At 39.9% G+C, this 19,023-nt stretch overlaps 1 protein-coding gene across 3 annotated transcripts in view; it reads right to left on the bottom strand.

Moving 5' to 3' along the window:
- ITGB6 (integrin subunit beta 6) overlaps nucleotides 1-19,023 on the bottom strand; it is a 46,165-nt gene that overhangs the window by 25,269 nt on the left and 1,873 nt on the right. The window contains exons 1-5 of one of the 3 annotated variants that reach the window (XM_039701397.1): nucleotides 5,326-5,376; nucleotides 5,078-5,154; nucleotides 4,260-4,339; nucleotides 1,208-1,412; nucleotides 53-299 (exon numbers count right to left, since the gene is read on the bottom strand). In XM_039701397.1, coding sequence (XP_039557331.1) covers nucleotides 53-299; nucleotides 1,208-1,412; nucleotides 4,260-4,339; nucleotides 5,078-5,138 — 593 coding nt within the window. In that variant the 5' untranslated portion in view covers nucleotides 5,139-5,154; nucleotides 5,326-5,376. Of the gene's footprint in view, nucleotides 1-52; nucleotides 300-1,207; nucleotides 1,413-4,259; nucleotides 4,340-5,077; nucleotides 5,155-5,258; nucleotides 5,377-19,023 lie in introns of those variants that run through there. The other 2 variants (XM_039701380.1, XM_039701389.1) reach the window with 2 other exon arrangements.

The raw sequence follows: 19,023 nt of genomic DNA, 5'->3' as shown, positions 1-19,023 counted from the left end.
AGATGATGACAGTGTTGGCATGCAAACAGATGTTGGGACATTCCCTGCCTACCTGCAAGGGTTGTTTATTTCTGCAGCTGTAGTTTTGATAAATGGTGAAACTGGTTTTTCAACAAAAGATCCAAACCCCAGTCTAAAGTTGCTTGTCAGTTTTGACATCTCTTTGGAAAGAGTTGAACCCAGTTCTTTGATTGTATTCAGATCATCATCCATGGAAGCTGAAAGATCCATGAGGTAGTAGAGATCAATTGGATAATCTTCAGTCTGGCGAACCTTGATCTGTATTGTTTCTTCATGTCCTATTCAGGTCATGGGAAAGTGGGATACATATCAGCATTTCTGTGCAGAAAACAGGACCAATGCAAATTTCTTCATAAACTTCAATATGGTGACAATTATCTGGTATTTTAAACCACCAGTAATACTAACAAAAATATTTCAGATTGTCTGTCAACAAAAAATCTCAAAGAAGGGTCTGAAAAATTAAAGTAGTTCTAATGTTTGGGGTTTTTTTTTTAAACAGTTCTTCAGTAATGCCTTAAGCACAGAATAAAACTGATTGGTATAATTTGAAAAAATATCAAAACATCTTTTCAGCAGTATGCAGCTTTAGAAAATTTAGATATGAAGCTAATTAAAACTAGAGGTAGCACTTTGGGGTCCTATCATATCCTTTAAAAATTTAAAGTCAAAGTGTTCACAGAGATTTTATTTTCAGTTCCAGCTCTATGACCTGACCTAACTGGATGTCTCTTACTTTTTTTATTCCAAATTTTCTCCAGGAAAAAATTCACATCTGAAGGACCCCAAGGTGGTTCTGGAATGCTACCATAAACATCACTGGTATCTTGTAAATCCTCAAAGCAAGAGTTTATGTCACCTCTGAGATACTCTGTCAAACCAGCAGGGGAGAGGCATAGGAACTCGGCTGGGGAGGAGCCAGGGGCTTTCATTCTCTCCCTGCCACCTCACTGGCAAGAGAAGAGAGGAATTAAAAATATATATCCTTTTTTTTATGATGTACCCAGCACTTCTGAAAATATTCTGAACGCAGTTGAACCTAGTTTTCATGCGATGAGTCAACAGATAATTTTGGACTCAACATAGGTTTTCATCTTTATTCTGTCAAGATATTTTTGAGATTGTCCAATCCAAGAAGTTTCAGTTCATCACACTGTCTGAAATAAACCTATGATCTGTGACCTACCTGGTCGCAACCTCAGAGTTATTTTCTGGGGAGAAATCTGTGTGACATCAGAACTGTTCTTCTGGGATGATGCAGTTAGGGGATCATTTCTGTGAATTTCTACTTCTGAAATGGGAAACTCAATGAAATTCAGCTGGCATCCTTTGGACAAAAGATTTTCCAGGGTATCACACCTCCCATGAATTCCAGATGAGTCTGTGTAATTCTAATGCAAACAGGAGAAGGAAGGGATGAGTTAAATGTTTTTACTGACTAGCCACAAGCACCTGCCCCAGCAAAGGTCAGTCCAACTCAGGGAATGGAAACAAAGGTGCAAATTTGTGCAAACTAGTGCAGAACTAGATATAGGTGGCACAGAAACCCAAATTTGCCCTTCATGGGTCATGTCACACAGGTGTATAATTAATGTAACTTACACCAGCTTGCTATCCTGGGAGAAACTGCTCTATTGTTGGGGAATGGGAATTGTGCCACTCACTGCATTTGGCTTCTCACAGTACTGGGAATGATAACACAAAGCCCCTCTGAGCCACTGGTTTTTCTACCACAGGATTGTGCCACAAATTTATCAGTCTTTCCTATACAGTTTAGAACTGCTGATTGAAGCATGTCATTCAATAAAAGAAGAGGTCTTGCTGATAATAAACTCCTGGACAACTTGTGACAAACAGGTTGTAGGTACTGGTTCTTTTTTCCTGACCCACACTTTCTCCTCAGCTCTCATTTAACATGTTCACTGAAGCAGGCATCAAGTCCTTGTTCCTCTGCCTGGTGCCCAGCAGTGACCACAGCCTGTCCCCACTGTTCCTCAGCACCAGTGGTGCTCTCAGCATCCCCACACCTACATTTGGCACAGCATCCTCCTTGATCACCTACCAGCCAGAGAAAATCAAAAGCCTATAGAGATCAATTGGATATCTCAGAGAAAAATCAAAAGCCTATAGAGATCAACTGGATATCTCAGAGTTTATTGTCATTACTCAGTTCAGAGCATTGATATGCATTCCTTTCCACAGCACTGCTACAGGGTAGGTTCTAACCTCACATGGTGGTGAAGTTAATGGTTACTTTTACAAGGAGACTTCTGTGCCTTATTACCATTTCCCAGAGCTATGTCTAGAGTTAAGATTCTCAAAATCAGTCAGGTGTGTCCTGGAAACTGCTCTGGCCTGCAAGCCCTTTTGAACAAAACCTGGGCAATGCCTGGCAGAATCAGCTCTGAAACATTCAGTTCCTGGCAGACGGTCATGGGCCCATCCCATGCATCTGCTCTTTTCTCCTAGGGCTGGACAAGCAACCCATGGATCAGCCATTAAGCCACCATTGTTCTCTAAATTCAGTCACTGAAAAACTTTCCATGCAAAACAAAACAGGTTTACTTTATACCTATTAAAAACAGAACTATGACCTTTTTTTCCCACCAAAATATCACCCTTCATGCCTGAAAATTGTCAGGAATCTTATATATTTTGGTGGAAGTGTTGAGGCACCTGCTGGGAACAGTGGTCTATTATTCTATAGACTGAACCTGACGCCTTTGCCCAGGCAAAACTCTCACTTACTGCTTCTTGAATACAGCACACATAAATTACATGTACCATTATAAACCTCTTGCAGGGAGATCCATATCATCTCCTTTAGCTGCACAGTTTGTAACTTTTCAAAATGTGTGAAGAGACAACCTCAAATTGCAAATACAATTACAAAGTGTGTTCTTATCCTACAGAAAACAGTGGTTTCCTTGGAGGTGCCTTTGTTTGCTCTGACACTAAAGCTCTTATGCCTTTTGCGTGCTTGATCTGCTGTTTTCTAACAAAGAAATGAATGAGCTTAAGAACAAAGAAGAAAAATCATGTTTACTACAGTGATATTTTCAATAGTTCCACAGGTTTGTTTTTTTTGCTTGGTTTTGGGTTTTTTAAATCAATAAATTATATTTGGCTCTTTTTCCCCCTGAAAATACATAGCAGTAGTCAAAATTATGTGATCCAATTTCAACAAAATCCTGTTTTATAGTACAAATATAAAAACTACTGCAAACACACAAATGTGGGGTCTTTTTGACCTCCATGGTAATGTATTTTGCAAATGGCAAAAGATGTCTTTTTAGATTTTTTTTTTTAAACATGCAGTTTTTTCTTTCTGAGCCATTTCATAAAGAGTATTTTAGTCCCATGCTGTGTCATATTGCTGTACCCAAAACCAACAAAAACTACTAGCAGCAAAGGTGCAATCCAGAAACTAAAATGAAGGGGACTTTATTTCTCTAGTATTTCTGTCAAGTTTTTGTTGTGATAGCTGACTATCTTGTTAATGCTAATGAACTAAGAGCTAGAATATTTACTGTGAAGTGGGGAGATGGTATTTAGCACCATTTATGGGAGAAAGTTTTGAAAGCAGAAATGTGAGGTCATTTCCCCAGAGTTGCACTGAAAATCTGAAACAAAGGTATAGGAAACAAAAAAAAAAAATCCAAATATATTTTTAAAGTCCAATGTTTTAGCCAAAACACATCTATATCATACAAATTATAAAGCCAACATTATTGTCATACTTAAAATCAACCACAGACTAATAATTTCTATATGGAAGTTTTACATCTGCAAACTTCTACACTGTTGATACCTGCAAACCTTCTGTTTATGCTGTCTGGCTTGGCAGGTAATCTGTCAGATACAGCCTGGCTTCTGACTTTGTGTCTGGTGCTACAGCATCAGTGCTGAGAATGAGCCAGCCCTCGGGCTGATGACCTGAGACCCCCAATAACACTTCTATTTCTGCCTTAGATTTGGAATCTTGATATTTTCATGGTTTTTTCAAACAAGAAAACAAACAAACAAAGAAACAAACAAACCTCCTAACAACCATCCTATGAATAACAGACCAGGTAGAGTAGATTAAATTCCACTTCTGCTCCCCAGGAAGGCTTCACTAAGCCCTGCATGCATTACAAAACCCTGGGCTGACCCAATTAAGTCAATACTTCATCATTACTCGGAGTGACTACAAAGACTTCGAGTCTTACTTTGAAATTTTTTTTTAATCACTCTACCTCTTGCAAACACCAAGCGCAGTGTGGTCCGGAAAGCAAACAATCTTCACAAGTCACTGTGCTTTCCTGAGAACAGGTCCCTGAATTTAAATCCAAGAAGATAAAAGGCTGTTAATAATATGCTGAATCATTCAATTTATGAAGAAACTTGTCATTTAGAGAAAGTAGGTGGTGAAAAATGCACATATTTAGCCATATTTAAGATTACTGATAAAATTTCTTCTTAGCAGTAGTTCTATTGGTAAAAGATTAACTCTCCAATAAAGATTAAAAGCTCAGAATTGCTGGCAATTAACATACCTCCTTTTGCGTGCTTTATGGGTGGCATTCACTCAGAACATGTTAACTTGTTCTCTCCAGTGCACCTGATAGAGCGTTACATGTGTTGCTGGTATGGTGTAGGTAAGTAATTTCCCACACAGAAAGGGACATTAAATGAACAGATTTATGCTCACTCTGTATGCTTAATATTGCTTCACTGAGCTCTGTAGATACTTGATACCATTTTTGTCCATTGTGTAACTACCAGAGAAACACTCAGCCATACGTATAATATGAAAGATTCTTAGCAGATCAAACTGTGATTAGTGGAAACAAAATTGCTCAAATGTCTGTCTCTTTCAAACCTGTTGTGCTATGTAATGACCACCAAATTGTAGATGAATTGGCAATGCAGCCCTACAGCAGTCTGTCAAAAAAAGTCATTAAATAGAAAGGAAAGATTATATATAGAAGGCAGAAAGCTATTTCATGTCAACTTCAATCAAGAAACAATGCAAAATGGTTTTCAAAGGGATCTCCCTGCCCCTGAGCCTTACCTTGCACATAGTTATTTCTTTGCAGAAATAGGAAACAGAGGCAAAGCAATTCAATCCCCATTCGTTTTCAGTGCTGGCTGCATGACAAAAAAATAATAGCTTGTTAATTATCGTCTGCATAAAGGTAGAATGTCGTAAAAACCATGCATTCCTGGAGAGTATGTTTTCAGATGTCACGTACACCGGATCGCGAGGAAACTTCAACCCCAGCGGGACAGACCATGAACAAAAGTGAAAACAAGGGCTACCTGGGCAGGTAGAGAGGACAAGCTGTGCACACAGTAACGTGAACATGGTTATCACTTCCTTGTTTTCCTGGACTCCTTATAAGGCATGCGGGGAAAATTCATTCAGGTGAGGATTTCTGTCAGTCCCAGGCACTCTGGGTCCTAGAGCAACCCAGCCCGGAGACCGCGTTTGTGCTGTACAACAACCCTCGTAAAGCTCCTCCAAAATAACACCTTTAATTGCGCCCCGAGGGGAGATGGATCATTATGATTGCCGAGTGAGTATACCTGGAGAGAAGAAAAAATTCCAGTTTTTCAGATTTCCTGATGTGGAGGGAAACTCATAAAGGCAATTGTGAAGGAAAAAAACCCCAAACTAATAACAGATTAAAATTGAGGACTTTGCTTTAGTACCTCAAGATACCAAGTACATTGATTTTATTAACATTCCAAACTGAAAGAGAAATGCTGCAGTTGTAGATTCTTTTAATATATAGAAGGAGGAATACTTTTATTCCCAGCACAGCAGCTGGCTTGAAAAAAAATCATGTCAGCCTTAACTCTGCCTAATAAGTGCCGAATATTCTGCAGCACAGAAACAACTGCATAACAAGTTATTGCTATCTCTCCTTCACTTTCCCAGTCTGAAATTAATGCAAAATGCTTATTTCTTACCATCTTATTAAAAGGAAATAAAATTCCTTATTTCTGGATTTCATGTCTTCCCATCTTTTATGCTCTACTATTATCTGTTTTAAAAATCATTTTTTCAAGATGAGTCCTGTCTTTTCATAAGGATTTGCAATAGTCAAAGTAGGGATGGGTCTGTATTGGTTAAATTCAACATGCCTGAAACATTCCTTGGCATTGAGGCCGACTGGCACAGAAAGACTTGAGTTTATGATTGCAAAGTACCTTTTGGGACCATTCTAGCAACCAAGTTGTGCCCAGAAATTGTTTGCAGTGAGTGTTGATTGGAACAGGTCAAATTCATGCCAGGGAGCATTTTAACAGTCTAATAGCACAGGCAATCTCATTCTAGTGCCTGGAAATATTCCCAGGCACATCCAATTTTACTAGTATTTACACAGACTGGGGGCAGTTTCAATCGCAACTCACGCTGGATTACATCAGGACTACCTTTGCTCTGCCCTTGTGTTCCCACCCCTTTGCTCTCAGTAGTCATCGCTCAGGTTCAAACACGCTGTGTTTCAAACTGATCCAACCCAAACCCAATCACCTTCTGTGGGGAAGGTGGAGGGCTGGTTTTCATTTGGTTTTGTCCCTTAAACCCTGTGGCTGCCCAGTCCAGCGTTCAAGGCACAACTGGCAGGCAAGGTGAGAATATGTTAGGCCAAATTTAGCGCAGCTTAGGCTGTTGTGGAACCATATCTTAACATTTCTATTTACAATAACATTCCTAAATCTCCTTCAACTGCTCTCTGTCCCTCGGAGTGCCCTTTGCAAGGCACTTGCTCAGCTACAGCAATTTTCTGTGGCATGAAAAAAGCATTGATTAGATTATGTTCCCTCAGTTTGTGAAGACACAACTCTGTGAGAACACTCTATGTAATTACACAAGGTCAACAAGAAGTGGAATCAACAAAAAGTGTTTGCTCTTGCTAACAAAAACATCCTCCTGTAATACGCCACTCAGATATCCTACTTCCCTGGGTCTGACATTTGTGTATGTGTCCTTTAAGATTGTTACTATGCCTACAGCCTTGCAGCCCCCCAGAACCCAGTGCTTTCTCTTTCAGTGTAGAAGGTCACCTTGTAGCTCTCACAGGCTACTGGCCCCTGGTAACTGCAGCACTTCCAAGCACAGGGCTTGGTGGCAGTGCTTCAGCCACCAGCAGTGGCTCAAACTAAGGACCAGCCAGCTGAACAGCTGGCAATTAGCAAACACTTATTCTTGGATTCAATACATCAAACTTCGAAGTGGAGAGAGAATTAGTAATACAGCCTACACAAAACTTACAAATTCTGTTTGATATTATCAGTTCCCTGTTTGTTTGTGAGGTAATATTTTAAATAGGGCTTGGCAAGAATAGCTTGGCTGGAGGCTAAGTGCCTGCCTCTGAGTGAGGTGGCTGCCAAAGACTATCTGAATTAAGCCTTTCCTGAAAAAAATTGCTAAGATTCTGCAAATTATTATGGATCTATTAGATTATTAAGAGCTCTATTAGATCTCCCTGGATTGTCTGGAGAGAGCAGAGAAGGAAAAGAAAGAAGCAGAATAAACAACAATAAAAAGAGACAAGGAAAAAATATGGAGAGCAGGAGCCTAAGAGAGGTCCTGAAAGAGAAACAGTGTTCACCAAGAGGAAACCTTGGGCAAGGTAAGAATACCTAGACAGGAAGCAGACAGATGATTCTTGTTTTTAAACATGACCTGTGAAAATGAAAGGTAAGTTGACCAGGAAGTTCCTCTACTAGATCAATGTTTTATTTGCTTTAATTATCACTAGAAGAGTAGAATTTCAGTCTGGAGTAGCCATGCCGATGTGGGAAGGATGTGTAAAATGCTTTGGGGTCATGACATTACTTGATTTGACAACAGGGTTCCCATTCTTCATAAGGTTTTTAACATAGTCTTGCATCACCCACCCAAATTAAAGGCATTGATTCAATGAGATACAACAAAAAGGAAGTTTATAGTACAGAAAGAACACAATTATGATTGTTTGCATCAGCCGCTATATAATTTTTGAGCAAATTCTGGTCTCTATTAAATCAGAGTTACAGTTTTTAAATGACACATCAGAAGAGAAAACAGCTGTGTATCATTCAGTGTAGGCAATGCTGGACAATGCAAGTCTTCCCTCCATTCCCGGCACAAATATAGCCTTGATCTCTCAGCTTCACACAAAAGCCAGCTCTTAATTCCCAGTGATCTAGTCATACACTCACTCTCTGAAAGCCTAGAAAAATATGGAACAATTTAAAGTCTGAAGGGCCCCCAGCTGAGATGATTCTCAATATTTACAAAAGTGCAGGGAGGCACCTCTTGCCCTTCAGAAAAGCTTTCTCAAGTTCGTGAGGTAGAGCCTCCTTCTCTCCACCCTTTTCCTACCCCTCAATGCATCTGAGAGAAGCAAAGGGCTGCACTCCTTAGGTCAGAGGCAGGTTGCTTTGTACTTGAATCACCTGGTGACTTTATTCTCTGTCTGGTTGGCTTCCCAATCAAATCCTCAAAGCTTCTGACAATCTCTAGCAGGGAATCAAAGTAGACTTTAAGATTTCAGTCAACTTTTTAACCTGAAAGGTAGTCAGTGAAGATTCTACAAAGGCCTAAAGGTTAAAACACTCCTCTCCCAAAGAAGACATATGTTCCATAGGTGCATAGTCAAGTGCTTCCATACTCTTGGGCCAGCAGAAATGGAAAGCATTTTCTTTGGAAAGTCTGCACAGAAATATATGCCCCAGCAGCCTGATAGACCCAGTTCCAAAGAACAGCAATGGCAGAGGTTTCAGAGAATGCCTGAAACATCAGTTTCATGAATTAGCTAAACAATGAAGGCTGAAAAAAAGTTTCTAAGCTTGAAACTTTGATTCATATATATGCCCCAGCAGCCTGATAGACCCAGTTCCAAAGAACAGCAATGGCAGATGTTTCAGAGAAGGCCTGAAACATCAGTTTCATCAGTTAGCTAAACAATGAAGGCTGAAAAAAAAGTTTCTAAGCTTGAAACTTTACGGAGCTGGAGATGATGTGAGTATCCACACAGTGGTGGGAGAGCTCTGCATACAGACCAGTCCAGCACAGACAGAAACCACACACAAGTACTGCACAGACTCTGCAAGGACTGTCCTGTCTCTTTCTCTGTCTCTGCTGCAGTATAGATCTGACAATGCTTCAGGGAGAGCTGGCAGAAACATTTCAAGAGGAAGACTGCACAGACTCTGCAAGGACTGTCCTGTCTCTGTCTCTGCTGCAGTACAGATCTGACAGTGATTTAGGGAGAGCTGGCAAAGAGGAAGCAACAATCCCTAACAAACAGTTGTATTAATGGGGAAATTCACAGTGAAGGTGAAAGTAACAAATCAGCAAAATCAGAAACTTTTCCTTCTTTAATTATTTTGCTGCTTTTGTTTTTTTTAGTTGATACATCTGCTCTCTCTTTCTTTATTAATCATCATGGTGGGACATGGGTATTGCTCCAACAGAAAATGACATCCATTCAAAAAAACTGCTGTAAGCATTTGAGTCCTGTATGAATGACCTGGAGCTTGCTGAAAGCAAAGATCTGAACATACCGTGATGGAGCTGCTTTATTCCAGTTCCTGTGTTTTGGGGTGTGCTAATATCAGATCCCATTAGGATATGATATTAGCATGCACTAATATACCAATAAAACACTGCCACAGAGCCCAGTGAGATGTGGTCTCTCCTACCCACCAGGTGCTATTTGCAAGCATGGCTCACACCATGGAGTGCAGTTTTGGAAGAAGAGGGAGGGTGTCTGTAGCCTCTTCTGGAGAGTCATAGGAGACTGAGAATCACACAGAGGAGACGAATTTTCCCCTCCAGCTCTGAGCAAAACAAGGTGTTGGGAATTGGTGACTCAGGTTGTGATTCATGCTCTGGTCTCCTCTTGTTTCCGGAGCAGCGTGCTGCTGTTAGAGGAGGGCAGGGAATGAAGTCACCAGGCTGTCTCTGAACAAGCAGAGGGGCAGGGGAGGAAGGAGGAAGGACTGCTCTCCTACTGTACAGTGAGCAGCAGGCAGGAAACTCAGGGTGTTTTCAACTTGTATTCACCTTGCCCACAGCTCTGACCTGGCTGGTTCCAGCCAAGGGTGTGAGGAAACCTTTGTTCTCAGGTGGTTGTTTTTTTTTTTTTGTTTTTTTTTTTGCATGGGTGAGCAACGTGAAAGATTTGTTTGCTTTTCAGATTTGAAAACACACTCGCGCTCAAAGAGAATAATCAGACCTCTGAACTGCAGAAGGGCTCAGGTGGAATTCGTAGGAAAATGCAGTGGGACTGCCAATAAGTCCATGACACTCAAATTATGCCAGGGATTTCCACATATCCCATCAAATCTCCCTTGGTTTGTGTTTGCTTTTCTTGGTTACACGGCATGCCTTTCTTTCCCTACACTATAAGAATGTGGGGCAGAGACAGCAGAGCAAGCTCAGTGCAGGTGGGTGATCATGCTGGGGATGGGAACTACACTGAGCACTGACTCCACAGCTCCTCAGACCCCTGCATTTTAGCTGAAGAGATTTTCATAACTTACTTTGTTCAGCTTAATGCTAGATTCAAATCAGACCTGGTTTGAATTGGATGGAGCAGGCCCCATACAGAAGGGACAAGGTGATGCCTTGCTGTTGCAACAGCACCAAGGGAAAGGCACCCTGTATCCCAGCCCTGCAGCAGGCCAGGCTTGCTTTTGGAAAAGTCTGTAAGGTTGGGTAAACACAATGTCTTCAGGCCTGACCACCCATATGTAAATTCTAAACTGTGGAGCTGAGATTAAATCACTTGAAAAAAGTGATTCTGCTCTGGTTTTACACACGGAAAATAATTTTATGGCTGACTTTCCTGTGCTTAGGCTTCCAGAGGTATAGTGCTGTGTTAAAACACAGGGTTTGGAATAAGGTCATTTTAGAATAACTAAAACAGAGTGCTTAGCCTAGCACCCAAGCAGCTGCTAAATAGTGAGGAAAGTGGGCTCAGGTACTGCATGAAAGCAGCTCCGTTTCTGAAGCCTCCTGGAGCTATTCATTTTGGGTCCATTTACAGACACTCAGTGCTCAGGCCACTTGTCCCTGCCAGCAGCTGCTGTCTCTTTTTGGGAAAAGAGCAGAATTAATGGCTTCAGAAGCCTTTAGTGCAGAGTGCTGCCATCTTATGGCTACTATGCTCCTCTGGAGGAGGAAAATGAGCACTGTCAAACTCACTTGGGAAAAAGGTGACACTGATATTACCTTTTAACAATATTTTGCTTTGTGACTTATATAAAAACCTTTGGAGATATTCACGTCTTTGTAAAACTATTCACTTATATTAGAATCATAATTTTGTGTGCATCCTTTTTTCAAATTCCATCCCTCACATTAAACAGAACATTACTTCCATGGTTTTTGTTATAAGCTTGGTAACAAGCTTCTGAAGTGTCAGCAATCATTTGAAATATCTTTATCAGTGTCAATTATTACTGTACTTTATAAATCTTGTCTTATTCTTATGTGTTTCTTCTGAAAGCAGGAAGGAAATTTAAACCAACAGTGTCTGCTCACATGCAAACAGGAACATTGGAAAAACAATATTATACAGAATGATTACTGCTTCTACAATTCTTAAAGTACTGGTCAGACTGCCAATATTAAATATCTAATAAACGCATGCAACACTAGGAATATGTAAACAGAGCCACCTCTAAATAAAAATAAAATCAAACTAAATCAATTCCAAGTATTTTGCTGAGTAATACCAAAAGAATAAGGCAGAGCAGATTTTCTCTAACAATATTTTCGAAGAGTTCAAAATCATCAATCATGTAAATGCTGTCAATAACATTAGATCCACTGATACCTTATCCTTCTTATCACATGTTTGTTGTGCTCTAGTTTGACACTTAAGAAATAGATTTATCAAAATTTTAAACCAATCTTTAAAAAAAGTTAATTCTTAACATTTTGTAGCGTGTCAGTATGACACAGGCCATGGAATCATGCTTTCTATCAGAACCAATAAATCAACAGAAATTTCAAAAAATATTATTGCCACAGTAATAAAAGGGAGAGGGCACAACACTGCAAAGGTTATTACAGATACTGAAAATTGTCCTTTCACCTTACACAGCTGTCTCAATAAACTTATGGAAATCCATCATAAGTCTTGTCAGAGTGCTTGACTCTCTGGCAGAGAGGCAAAGAGAAAGTGGCTCTACTCACCTTTATACAAGAGCTACGTGAATTGTATCATCCAATTTGCAAGCAAATAACTTCCATTTTACTGTGATACCCACACCTACAGTGGTTTGCCCCTGTAACTCTTACTAGAAGACTGTTTCAGAGACCTCATTCTTCTCATGGCTGGAAACTGCCTCAGCTCCAGCCTGGATGGACTAACTTTCAATATATATCCATTTATTTTAATGACAACATTGTCTGGCAACTAAAATAGCTTCTTTCCTCCCTAGTATTTGCCCTGCCCTTCTTTCCCCTCCCCTTGATGTATTTATAGAGAGCAATTGTATATCCCTCATTCTTTGTTTTGTCCAGTACTGCTTTTCTGCGTTTCCTTCAATGTACTTTCCTAATTATGGCTGACAGACTGTTCCCAGTACCCAGAGGAGTCTGGCCAGAGGAGCCTCCTACAATGGTGTTTGCACTCAGGTATCCCTTCTCTAAATCTCCTACATGATTCCTAAGGAGGACCATTGTGGCTTTTCCCATGGCTCCACCTCAGTTCTCTCAGGATCCTTCTACGACTGACCAAGACATTATGGCCTTCCTCTTACCCAACCAGCCCACCACAATTTACAACAGAAATAATTTCTACCTCAGTCTGGGTGTGATCCAGCACTTGCACTATTAAATTCTACCTGACCACCTCCAGGTCTCTGTTCCTTCATAGTTTTCTGTATTTTGTCTTCATGCAATTGTTTATTATTTCTTGCAAAATGCATACAAAAATTTCCAGTTAAAACTGGAAAACTACAAAAGCTGTAGATGTCAGGTTTCTTTTTCCTCTGCCTTTTCTCTCTCCTTTGTTTTTGGAGGTCTTTAAAGCAAAACTTGATCCTTCACCTGAAAATTTATTTTTTCTTCTTTGAGCAATTTAGGATGGATAAAAAACACCACTTCACTATGGGCCAACTGCACCTTGTTTATAAATTTTTCAAGTTGGTAAACATTAGCTTTTATTTCTACAGATTCTTCCATTTTTCTCCAAGATCTGGACCATTATATTTACAGAAAAAAAAAGAAAGGGAATTTGTTTGATTTGGGCAGTACCTTCACAGTCTTTAATCTCTACCAGGGAGAGAGTACTTGCCACCTACCAGACTCCCTTTTACTTGTGTGATAGGAGAAACTTTCACTTTTTCAAATATTGTTACAGATGGTATGTCTGCAAACTTGACAGATCTGACTGCACCCTCCACTTCCAGGTTCCCAAAATACCATTTTCACTGATGATCTGGTATGGTGGGGGCTTTAACTCTCTTTGCTAACTCCTAATATTTTTATTTCTTTTTTAAGGATTTGTAAGGTGCTAGCACTCTTCATTGTCTCCTCACAGTACAAATTACAGATTTTTAATTATTATTTAAATTAAATTTTAATAGGTTTGGAGCCTTCATCCAATGAATACCACTAACTAATTTCTTTAGGTACAATACTTCACAAGGACAAATTTTGAGAAACCAACAAGCCTATTCATTCTTTCATTTATTTTCAATTTAACCAAGTTGGGATAACTTTAGCTAGGTTATTTTCTACAACCAGCTGCTCTATGTCATCACTACCTAACAAAGATCACCTAGAATAGCATCATGGCAGCCCAGTGACTGCTTGCTGATGAAATCTGCCAGCTTTTACACCCTGGAATAACTGGCTCTACTGTTATCAGCAACATTTGCTTTACACTCTATTTCTGACAAGTTAAAATCTCCCACAGTGAGGCAATGCTTGGGAGCTTGTCTCTCATGCTTGCAGTCTGAGTTAGACCTCGCTGTAAAAGGCTGCTCCTCAGTGGCCCTTCAGAAGACATTTATCTTGACAGATTCCATTCTGCCCAGGCCACCTCTCTCTGGTTTTATTTCTAGTTTTCTTAAAAGACTGCACATTAGTTTAAGTGTGTTTCAGTCAGAGGTCACCCATCCACCATCCTTCACTAACTGTGGAAGATTTGGGGTCATCCTGGATCCTGCAGCTCTAGCCTGCCTTTGCATGTTTTGTACACAAACATCTCGGCTTGTCTTCTAGATAATGTGCAAATTATTTTTAAAGTGTCACATCCCTTTTGTTGCTAACACCCAGGCCACACACACCGCATTCCCACACGTGTCAGTGTTTCTTCTTCCTGTCCATTTTTCTCCCATCTGATATTTCTTTCTCCCTAACTTATTCACCACGCTCTGCTTTTCAGAACCAGGCATCAAAATTACTTATGCGTGTCCCCCGACATCCTCTCCTCTTTCTCAGAATTTTTGCAGTTATTATACTGATGTGTTTGTGTGTATATATATATATATATATATATATGTATGTATATGTTGTTATCATCTGTTATTTTGTAACTTACTACATGATCTGTTGTACTATAATGATACCAATTACAGCAATCTTGGTTCCAGAAAATCAATGCCATGTTTGCTCCAACAGAGTTCATCCAGTTTGTGTTAAAATCCTCCTTCTTCTCAAAAGCTAAATTCCTTACAACATTCCTCATAACACCAATTCTTAAGACATCTGCTGCTCTTTATTATCTTGCATGCTTTAACACACCCTCTTCAGGAATGAAACCCTGCAGTGGGAGCTTTTCCTTCAGGACAAACCTACTCACACAGATTTCCTCTGGTTTTTGTTCTTTCCACTGCTCATTCCTTTAGTCTTTTATCCTACAATGTGATCTGGTACACTTATATTTCATCCCATAAATGATTACACTGCCAATGGCACTAAAACGGCTTCTGTTTTACAAATGGAATAAATAATAAACTGCATGCACATACTGTGTGTGTATTTTCCTGGAATACAATCATTTTAGCTTAAAACTATTCTCCAATAGTACTGCTGAACTTATATTTATGAGGCAGTTTTAAAATAGCTTATGTTAAAATAAGTATTTTTGCATGAAAGTGCTAAAGTGAAAGCTTGAATATACTTTTGAACTTGAGTAGCTTAGTGAAATGTCTCATCAGTGCTCCTGGAGATGTTTTAGTCATTAGGAGTTAATCATTACCTGAAATTATGGGACAAGACCTATTCAAAACCAGTCTACCATGTAGTGTTGTGTTAGGGAAGAAATGCAGACACTGACTCATAGCTGTCAGTTATTTATTCAGTCAGTTATGATGTGATTCTTTCCACCATTATTTTTCTTTTGATTTATAGTAAGATGCTGATCTGGTGGATGAGATTTTCTCAGTTAGAGCAAGACCCTGTCCACCCTAATCAATAGAGACATTTGAGTGTCAAACTACCAAAGGAACACTACAAAATTTTAAAGCAGTACAAGAAAAAGGTAAAGAGGTCAAGGAGTTAACATTAATCTGGAAGAGGCATCTGAGTGCCCTCTAAGATCAGAAAAATTGTGCTGGGCAATGTCTGAGAGCAACATAGAGAAACAAGAAAAAATTCAAACAGGTCAAACACTGATTTGCTCCCAGCACCATGGCAAGTCATGGATATGGCAACAATCAAACCTCCAGGGAGCAGCAGACACAGGGCATGGGCTGACACACAGGAGGTGCTTCACTCTGCAATTTCCATAGATACAGTCAAGAGCAAACTGGTTCCTAACTCAGGTCTATCAGATGCTCCAGAGCACATTTTCTTTCTACACTACAAAGCCAGTCAAGTTCCCCTCCAGCTGTGTAGTGCATCAACTTTCCTGCATGTAGAGAAAACAGAAACATTTTCTTCTGCCTGTGTCATATTAATATGAAGATTAGACAAGATGGGTACATGAAGTAACAGTCAAAAGTCATGGGAAAAATTTGAATTTAGATTATCTAATAGTGTCAGCACTTGTGGAAAGTGCCTATTTGTCACGTTCTCATGACGTCACCATTTTCTGTCTAATTTTGTAAAATTTGATCAATATTCACAGTTTTAAGCAAACAGAGAAATAAACAAAACCATTGCAGTTATTTATTCAGGCTGTGCTGACACACAGCTATTCACGATGCCTGTGCATCACACTACTGATAAAAACATTCATTTTTACCAGGTCTCCTCTATCATCAGTTTGCTCAAGGGGAGTAATGAAGCCTGTTTTTCCTTCATCCTGAACTGATGTTTATGCTCTCATATGTTACCATCTGATTTGTCCTGACCGCTTTAAAAGGAGTGTTTTTCTCTACTTTTCTGCTGCTTCAAAATCCCCTCTTAAGTTTATTTGCTGTGTTTGTGGGTTGAGCAATGACAGTTTGATTTAGCTCGTGCTTCTGAACTTGCATATTAACTAATTTTTTTAAGACTTGGCCTTTTGCTGACATTGTTCTAAGTTCATGTTTTTTAGGGTGCATAATTTTCTTCATGAACATGGTTTTGTGCTGCTTCTGTTGTTATAATGAAGCTTGAGGAAGGTGGTTCCTCAGAAGTAGCTTCTCTCCTCTTACAACAAGAACAAATCCAGGCTCAGGGTCAGACAAAACTTTACAAGCTCCAGCCTGGGCAGCCTTCCTGGCTGAGGAAATTCCTCAGTGCAGTTCTTGTGGCAGAAATCTGACAATCTCTATCTGTTTACAATGTCTATTAACACTGAATAACAGCACAGGCACCACAGAGGCCTTGACTCAATTCCACAAGGATGGCAGGTAAATATTGCCAGAAAAATAACAGTCCACTGTCAGGAGCAGGGGATTTCCAAATCTGAGCCTGAAAGCCTGGGTGGAGGACAGCCAAGCACAAGAGATGTGGAAGCCAGGAAAGGGTCAGAAAGGGAGCAAAGCTTGCTGTAGCTGATTTTAAACAACCATTTGAGATATTGGTTGTGGTTGTAATATCCACCGCTGTTGGATGAGATTAATTGCTACTAGCATGGTTTCAAGAAGGAAAGAAGCATCTTCTAAGGATGCCAAGGTTCATCATTCCAAGCAGGTTTTCTGCCCTGGGGAGAAATGGCAGCATTTGTATTCTCTACCCCCAGACAGTTACACTGAGTGAAGAAAAACCAATCTCTCCATGATCCTCATAAGACACCTCTGCAGACACAGCCAGAAGGCTTTATCATACAAGTGCCATCACTAAGTAATCTGGCAGAGCCTCATTTCAGGGGCAGCTAGTGCTAAATGAAACCTCATTTGGACCAGGCTCTACCTCCCACACAAGTGGCCTGCAGAAGGCTGAGGATTGCCTTGCCAGCCTTCAGGCTGTCTGGGTTCCAGCAATGGGAAACAAACCCTAAGGAGATGCCTATCCCTGGGTTCACAACTCTGTACCCCAGGAAAAGGATGAGATCCACTGCCAGAGCACCACTACTCCAGTTCTGCTCTGCTAAGCTCTATCTGCTTTGGGTGCTACTGGGAAAAAAGTGTTAAATACAGCAAATCAGATGGATTTGTGTTTTCTTATGTATAACATACCAGAGAGCAAGACAGATCATTACAGATCATCAATACCATTGAGATGCTAACCAGGTCACAGATGTCTGATTTATGAGGCATATTCCTATCTTCCTAAACTTTCAGAAAGAAATATTGTTAATGACAGGACCAGCATCTCATGCATTTCCCCAAGCTCCTTCACTATTAACTGATAGCATGAATGTTTAATTAAAGCTTTGGCAGAGAAGTAGATCAGGACTACTGTACCATTTTCCCCTCAAGGCGTGCTTCAGCATGCTGATGCAGATTGCTTGGTCAGTGAGACATATCAATATTATAAGGAACCATGTGTCAGGCCAAACACATTAAAGGCTGTGTTAAATTTTAACATAGGTCATGAATCACTTAAACTAATTCAGCCAACCAGAATTAGTATGAAAAGTATGAGTAACAAGGAGCTGGTTTTTGTTCTGGTTTTATATAAGCAGGAGGATGAGGCACCTGAGCAAAGGTTCATATGCAATAACAACTATAACTCTGCTCATGTAGGAATGATTCAGACATTTGGATCACAATGCAGAAAGATCTTAATTTTCATTTTGTTGAAAACCTCTTTATAACTTTTTGAGAATTAAAATGTAACAGCTTGGTTTGGGGGAGCCTTTTAAGACCATCAACTCTGATATAAAATAATAAAGTGTATATGAAACAAAACCTTTTAAAATAATTTTCCCCTGACATCTTCTGAAGAGAGAACAGGGAATGTTCAAAGTGAATGCTGCCTTAATTAGTTTTTCCCTTTTTCACCATTTGTTGGCATTGTTAGCTAAATTTTCTTACAAAGGTGTTCAACTGCAAAGTTATTGTGGCTAGATTGCAAACATAGTCATTAAAGTGCACTGAATAGTCTTTTGGCTTTACTTGCACAAATAATGATTGTATGCCCTACACAGCATGATAAGTATTTACATGATCTTACATACTTTGAGCAATATGTCATCATGAATCACCATTCTTTATCTCTTTTTTTTTTGCTGATTTTGCTTCTTTTATAGCTCACCTCTGTCTAGACCAGCACACAACTCCTTTTAAACGCAAGCTTAATCACACCTAGACATGTACGCTTAGCTGGGCAAAGAGATGATGTTTTCATCAGATTAACAGCTTGCCTTTCTATTTCAGTAGCATGGAAATAGCCTTGTCCTCTGAAAAAAACCTTTGTTTTTTCCTTCTTGCTGTAGGATGTGCATTGACGAGGCATCTGACAATGACGTTCACTGAGGACTATTATTAATCGCACTTGCTGCAATAAATTTACTCACTCACTTTCTGCACATCCTTGGTAAGCCTGTGGTATCTCAGAACCTGTGCCTGTCACTGGGGCAGCACAGAAGCACTCACTGAGCTCTGCCAGAAGGAAAGGCACCGCTTTTGGCATTGGGAATAGCAGCAGCTCCAGAGTGAAAGACTATTGCTCAGAAGTGGCACAATCAT

Source organism: Passer montanus, unplaced genomic scaffold (assembly GCF_014805655.1).
Source record: "Passer montanus isolate IOZ18808 unplaced genomic scaffold, ASM1480565v1 scaffold1, whole genome shotgun sequence".
Taxonomy (NCBI): Eukaryota; Metazoa; Chordata; class Aves; order Passeriformes; family Passeridae; genus Passer; species Passer montanus.
This window is presented reverse-complemented; position numbering and strand designations above follow the sequence as displayed.